General features: G+C 34.6%; 1 protein-coding gene across 1 annotated transcript; it reads left to right on the forward strand.

The window, feature by feature from the left end:
* The first annotated feature begins 665 nt into the window (after positions 1-665).
* On the forward strand, positions 666-1610 carry LOC126068038 (olfactory receptor 2AJ1-like). The gene has a single exon (XM_049870409.1). The coding sequence runs from the start codon at positions 666-668 to the stop codon at positions 1608-1610; it is 945 nt and encodes a 314-aa protein (XP_049726366.1).
* The last annotated feature ends 6240 nt before the right edge of the window (positions 1611-7850 follow it).

The following is a 7850-nucleotide window of genomic DNA, read 5'->3' on the forward strand; positions in this document are numbered from 1 at the left end:
AAGAATTATCTAAATGAAAAACATATCAGAGAAAAATCAAGTATTCAATAATATTCAACAAACATTATCGGCAACCACTCTCCTCCAAGCACTCTCTTAGGCACTTGGGTTATAGCAGTGAAAACTAACATCTCCCATCACGAAGCGTAAATTCTGGTGGAGAGGAAAGAGAACAATCACTATACCTTATAAGTTAATTATTTGGCATGCTAGGAAGTGACAAGTGATATGTAAAATAGAAGTAAAAAGAGAGGAGAGTGAGGACAATCTGGGAAGATGGGATGGAGGAGATGGGAGCACTGAGATTTTAAATGGGGTGTTCAGGGACAGAACTGGTTAAGAACGTGATGTTTGAGAAAATATTGGATCCAGTGAAGAATATGGAAATAAGAGTGTCAGACTGCGTGAAGCCAATGTCCCACTCAATATTCTGAATGTCAATAGTTGATTCAAATAAATGTTCATCTGATAAAACATTTTCACCTTAAGAGCAGATTCACAGTTCTTTGACTTTGAATATGAAATGTATATAACTAACTCATTTTATTATGTAAAAATAAATAAATGAGTTTGGGATTTACACTAGGTATTTGTTTGTTTTCCTTTTCTACCCAATCTTTATTTATTTGTTTATTTATTTTCTTTTCAGATAAACAAAGGAATTCATGATGGGATTTGAGAATCACACTTCTGGCAATGATTTTATTCTCTTGGGACTGTTCTCTTCTTCCCAAATAAGTCTGGTGTTCTTCTCCTTTATATGTATCATTTTTGTTATGACTGTAGCAGAAAACACAGTCATGATCCTCCTTATCCATAGGGACTTACGACTCCATACTCCTATGTATTTCCTGCTCAGCCATCTCTCTTTCATGGACATCTTGCATATTTCCAACATTGTTCCTAAAATGGTTGCTGACTTCCTGTCAGGCAACAGAACAATTTCATTTGCAGGTTGTGGCTTCCAGATATTTCTCTCCATCACTCTCCTGGGTGGTGAATGCCTCCTCCTAGCAGCAATGTCCTATGATCGCTATGTAGCCATCTGTCACCCACTGCGCTACCCCATTCTTATGAATGAGCATGTCAGCATTCTCATGGCTAGTGGGTCCTGGCTAGTGGGGAAAATCAACTCCACAGTTCACACAGCTTACGCACTCCACTTCCCCTTCTGTGGCTCGAGGGCCATTGATCACTTTTTTTGTGAAGTCCCAGCCATGTTGAAGTTGTCCTGTGTAGACACATCACACTACGAAAGAGGTGTTTATGTAAGTGGTGTCATCTTCCTGGTCATCCCTTTTTCCATGGTCTTTGCTTCTTATGTGAAAGTTCTCTTTACCGTCCTCCAGATGAAATCATCAGAAGCACGGAAACAGTCATTTTCTACCTGTTCCTTCCACATGATTGTGGTCATGATGTACTATGGGCCATTTATTTTCACATATATAAGACCAAAGTCCTACCACATCCCAGGCCAGGATAAGTTCTTGGCAATATTCTATACCATTCTCACACCTACGCTCAACCCTATCATCTACAGCTTTAGAAATAAAGATGTTCTGGCAGCAGTGAAAAGTATGCTTGAAAGTAACTTTCTGCCTAACAGATGAATATAAAGAATGCTTGAAGTCTGTGTCCTCTCTATTCACATATTCAAATCTACAGAAGATCCATTATTAGATTCCTCTGAGTAGAAAACAGAATTTTACTGATAACTTGACCGCAAAATCTCTGTTTCTCCATGTGTGGAAAAAATGGAAATTTCCAAAATCCTGATTAGTAAAATTACCACATTTGTTGGATTTGTAAATACATACCTGTAACAATGCATTGTTCTCTCTGTGGTATTGATTTTAATCGGCCAAAGCACTTATAGGAATCAAAAGGTTAGCCAAGGTTTTCAAATCTCACCAACTGAAAGTGTAAGAATTATCCTTCAAATTGTAACCATAAATGCACATTATTTAAGAAACATGTATCCATATAATATCTGTATTTTTATTAAACTAAGTAAAATTATATTCCAAACCTTCTAGCCAATCAGTTATCCAAAACCCACAAACTCCACTTGGAATCTTCATTATTCATCTCCAGGTCTGTTTTGTCACCTTTATTTACTGAATATATGCACACACACACTCACATGTACCCTAACCGTGGTAAAATTGAGTTACTTATTCTTTCCTAGTAAGAAGACTGTCATTTTGATAAGAATAATCTGAAAGTATGTCTTGTTTCAAATATATACATAAGTTTATACTTTATAAATTCTCCTGTAAATTTATCCTAAGAATTATTTTAAACAAGAAAATGAGCATATCAATGAAGAAATTATTAAAATAAGTTTATTAATATCAAAGAGTAAAAAATACTAAGGTAAATGCTTATTAGATTTATTATATCAAGTTGACTAAATATTTTACATTAAATAAATTTCCAAAATATTTAACATGAAATAGAAGGTATTATGTGAAGTTTTAAATGGCCAGAATATATTACTTTGCCTTTCACAGCTGGAAATTAAAAAACAAGAACAAATAAGAATAGTAAATGCTAGCAAAGTTTTGGTGAATTTGCCATCATAATATACTATAGATATATATGTACATGGACATGTATCTGAAAATGTGCACTAAGAATTTTGAATAGGCAATTAATTTTTGTCCAACAATTGTACTTACCAGTGTTGATGATGTAGACATATAATAAACAACTGTTACATATTAATACAAAATATCTTGCACGGTAGGTTAGAGTTTCTTATTTACTTCCATCTCCACAACACTCTCTTAGTCTTGGAGAGCTAAGCAGTTTTATTTCATCCAGAATAAGAGATAGTTTGTTAGCTTAATATTGTATTAAGTTGTCGCTAGAAGTCAATATTCAGTGAAGATGTTAATGTTAATATTAGATGCATCACACTCTGTACATCTTAAAACCTCCTTTTACAACTCATGATAATACCTGGTGTGAGGTCAGCACCAGTAAGAAATCAAGGAGCAACAAAAGTCTGAATGTCGGTACTTATTGTCAGCAAAAAGTCTGTACCCAAAAGGAAATGTCTGAGTACATTATGGAAACCTCAGAGTCAGAATTCACAGACTTATATAAATATGTCTATATTAAAAAAAACTCTATATGGTAGCAATAAAACCTTATTTTCCTGATAAGTACATAGGGAAATACTCAGAAAAGTCCAATACGAGGTGGAGGGGAGTACAAGACATCTAAGAAAAAAATTATTTTGCCTTGTTTAAAAAGTTAAATCATAATTCAGTCATAAAATGAGCAAAGCACTTGAATAAACATTTCACCAAAGAGGACATTCAAATGACCACTGAATACATGAAAAGATGTTCAGCATCATCAGCCATCAGTGAGATGCAAATCAAAACCACAGTGAGTCACCATTGCATTCCCGCTAGTATGGCTAGGATCAAAAAAAAAAAAGAAAGAAAATAACAAATGTTGGCAAAGATGTGGGAAAATTGAAACCCTTATCCATTGCTACTGGTAATGAAAAGTCGTATGAGCTCTGTGGAAAAGTGTGTGGCGGTTCCTCAAAAAAATAAACATAGAACTACCATATAACTCAGCAATTCCACTCCTAGGTATATACTAAAATATTCGAAAGCAAAGGCTCAAAAAGAGCTATGTACACAAATATTCATTGCAACATTATTCATGATAGCCAAAAGGTGGAAACAACCTAAATACCCATCAACAGATGAATGGATAAACAAAATGTGGTATACAATAGAATACTACTCAGCCTGTAGGAGAAATGAATTATTGATACGTGTTACAGTGTGGATGGAGCTTGAAGGTGCTGAGCAAAATAAGCCAATCACAAAAGGACAAATGTTGTATGACCTCATCTATATACAAAGACAAGAAAAGGCAAATGTGTACAGTGTAAAGTAGGAAACGTGGATTAACAGTGATGGAAAAATCACATTGATTAAGGGTAAGGTTGCACAACTGATAACTGTAATTGTGGTCTTTAAGTTGTACACCTGTAAAAAGTTGAATTGGCCAAAGTTGTGTGATAGGTATATTTACAACAATGACAAAATAGAGAGTAGCAGCTGAGGCTGCTTATGTACAACCAAGCACCTCATGAGGCGGTTCCTTGGTTTGGAGGTTTAGCATCATGGTTTCATGGGACATTGTAGTTAAATTGTCTAGTAACGTGTTTAGTTCTTCTGTCCTACCTTCTAGTTTGTTACATAGTGCCTTGAGTCTTAAGAGCTTACAAGCAGCCATTCAAGACACAACAATTAGTCTCTATTCACCTGGAACAATGGACAAAGAAGGAGAGTCCTGAATAGGAGGAGGATATGGAATGTGTGGGTAGCTGTTTCCATGAATAATTGCCTTCTTAGCCATGAGGCCAGAAGAACTGATGGTGCCAGGCTACCATTACTGAAATGAACATGTTGATCAAAGATTTCATAGAAGAATCCTGATCAAAAGGAGGGAAATGCAGAACAGATTTTCAATTTCTAATGGACTCTAGACTTTCTTGAACCCCGAAGGTTAGGTGAACCCCTGAAACTAACACCTTAGGATAATCTTTAAACCTTAAACCAAAAAATCCCATGAAATCTTCTTAAAACTGAGCAATAGTTTAGCTTAACTTGTATAAAAAATCTGCTTGAGCATTATCCTATTTTAAGAATGGTCTATATGAGATCAAATTGAAAAAAGCAACTTGAAAGATTAGACAGGAACCTTAGGAGGCAGTGAGTTTATATTACTAGGGAGGAAGAACTCAGAGAAGGGTGGTGAGAATGGTTGCACAAATCAAAGAATGTAATCAGTGTCACTAAATTGTATGTGTAGAAACTGTTGAATTGGTTTATGTTTTACTGTGTATATTCTCAACAACAAAATAAATAAAATATAAATAAAAAAGTGAAATCACTGGGGTGTAAGAAATACTTGGATGTAAGTGGAAATGAAAAATAGAAAATAAAATATTTTAAGCTTAATCCACAAACCCCAAAGTTTTGCACATAGATAATTAAAAAAGCACTTAAAATTACTGTAATTCACAGTCTAAAGAGGTGTATTCACAGTGGCGGGAGATCAGTTCTACATGCGGTACACATCACTGAGCAGTTCATTGCAGCAGGCTATTGCTGGATAGGCCGTTTATGTTTGTATGGCCAATCATCACAGAACAAAACATGGCATTCTCTGTTGATGACTTTCTCCTGCCCTCAGTAAAGGAAACGAGGAACTAATTAGGCCAAACTTTGGATAGCACTTTCCATTGATTTAGAAAGCAGTTCATATAATCACAGGGCTACATCATCGAGTATAGTGATATGAATTGTGACTATTCTCCAACTGTATGCACTCATTCCTACTTTTAACACAGAATTTTGCATATATGACTTGGAAAAACTATATTCATGAAAATAATATTGTGATTCAAGCAGGCACACTGGAAAAATTGTTGCTTTTTGCTGTCGTTTGTTTTGTTTTATCTTAGGTTGTACCTGCCTATTTTGACACCAGATTGTTCATACATATGTGTACTCCTTTTGGTAAAATATTGTAGGATAAAATGAAATTCAAGAAGAGGAATTTACTCATGATAAATAAAAATAATTATTTCAATTTGTGGAAAAGGGTATTGTTGCCTTCAATCTGAATATAGGTCAAATAAAGAAGAAAATCAGTCATTTTTAACTATGCAAATATGGACATTAATGTGATGGAAAATGTTCAGTAATGATAATATATTATTTATTTCTTCCATTGATTTACATTATTATTAAAAGTACTTAAATTTTTAAAATGTTATTTTTATTTCTGATTGTAAAAGAAAAATTAAAATATTCATGTGCTCAGTAATGAATTAAGTGGAAATAAAAATTCCCTTCTTTTGTACTAATGAAATAATAATGTGTTGAAAATACAAACTGAAAATTGATGTCTTCTTCCTTTCTAGCTATATTTGATAGATATTTTTCTAAGTTAGAAATATGTTTTCCTCACTCTTTCAAACTAGACATTATCTTCTAATGCCTGATTGATGGAGATTTACTGTCCCTGGAATTTTTCCTTTTTTTTTTTTTTTAGCTTCAAAGAGTGTTCTTTGAATTACAAAAATGCATTGAACAAATATATGTAAAGTTGTCTATTTCCTTTTTTTTAAGTATCAAACCTGGATTATCCCTAGCATTAATATAAATATTGAAAACAACTTCAAAATATATCATCACAAAGCTTCACAATCCATATTTCCAACAATGGTTGAGAACACCTGCTTTCCCTCGAACAAGTACTATCACTAAGAATTTTCAAATCTTCCAATATCTGCTAAACTATTCGGAAAAATTATGAATTTTGATGGATATTTTTATTTAAATTTAATTTTTAGTGAAATTAGATAACTTTCCATGAATATATTAGTGCCTTCCCGTCTTCTACTGGACTCTCCTGACATGCATTTTGCTCATTTTTATACTTTTATGTTGATTTGAGGAATTCTATATGTATTATAGGAAATGCTGGTGGCATGGTGGTTAAAAGCTACAGCTGATAATCAAAAGGTCGGCACTTTGAATCCACCACATGCTCCTTGGAAACCCTATGGGGCAGTTCTACTCTGTCCTGTAGTATCGCTATGAGTCGGAATAGACACGACAGCAACAAATTTTGGTTTATAGGTATTATAAAGACAGGCATGAAAGAAAAGTCCAAGATGGATATCAAAAGTGATTTTGAAAAATGCACTTGAATGTCCAGTAGCTAAAGCAAATGGATAAAAATGAAGAAGCAAAAAACTGAAAAGATTTCAAACGGCAGCTCAAGAAGACTAAGTAAGGTACTATAATGAAATGTACAAAGACCTGGAGTTAGAAAACCAAAAGGGAAGAACACGCTCAGCATTTCCCAAGCTGAAAGAGCCGAAGAAAAAGTTCAAGCTGTGCATTGCATTACTGAAGGATTCTAAGTGCAAAATATTGAACAAGTCAAGAAGAATCAAAAGAAGGTAGAAGGAATACACAGAATCACTGTACCAAAAAGAATTGGTAGATGTTCAACCATTTCAGGAGGTAGCATACGATCAAGAACCAATGATACTGAAGGAAGGAGTCCATCCTAAGCTGAAGAGAATGGCAAAAAAACAAAGCTCCAGGAATTGACAGAATACCAGTTGAGATATTTGAAGAAATGGATGCAGCACTGGAAAGGCTCACTCATCTATGCCAAGAAATTTGGAAGACACCTACCAGGCCACCTGACTGGAAGAGATCCCTATTTGTGGCCATTCCGAAGAAAGGTGATCCAACAGAATACAAAATAATCAAATAACATCCTAAAGATAACACACAAGTAAAATTTTGCTGAAGATCATTGAAAGGCAGTTGCAGCAGTACATTGATGGGGAATTGCCTGAAGTGCAAGCTGGATTCAGAAGAGGACATGGAATGAGGGATATCATTACTGATGTCTGATGGATCTTGGCTGAAAGCAGGGAATATCAGAAAGATGTTTAACTGTGTTTTAATGACCATGCATAGGCATCTGACTGTGTGGATCAGAATCAATTACGGATAATACTGCAAAGAAGGGGCATTTAGAACACTTAATTTTGCTCATGAGAAACCTGAACATAGACAAAGAAGCAGTAATTCAAAAAGAACAAGGATTTACTCCATGGTTTAAAGTTAGGAAAGATTTTCATCAGGGTTGGATCCTTTCACCATCTTATTCAATCTGTATGCTGACAAAATAGTCTGAGAACCCAGACCATGTGAAGAAGATCTTGGCATCAAGATTAGAGGAAGACTCATTAACAACCTGTGATATGAAGGTGACACAACCTTTCT

Source organism: Elephas maximus, chromosome 2, assembly GCF_024166365.1.
Source record: "Elephas maximus indicus isolate mEleMax1 chromosome 2, mEleMax1 primary haplotype, whole genome shotgun sequence".
NCBI lineage: Eukaryota > Metazoa > Chordata > Mammalia > Proboscidea > Elephantidae > Elephas > Elephas maximus.

Coding starts and splice junctions, on each gene's coding strand:
- LOC126068038 (XM_049870409.1), top strand. CDS start 666: ATGATGGGATTTGAGAATCACACTTCTGGCAATGATTTTATTCTCTTG.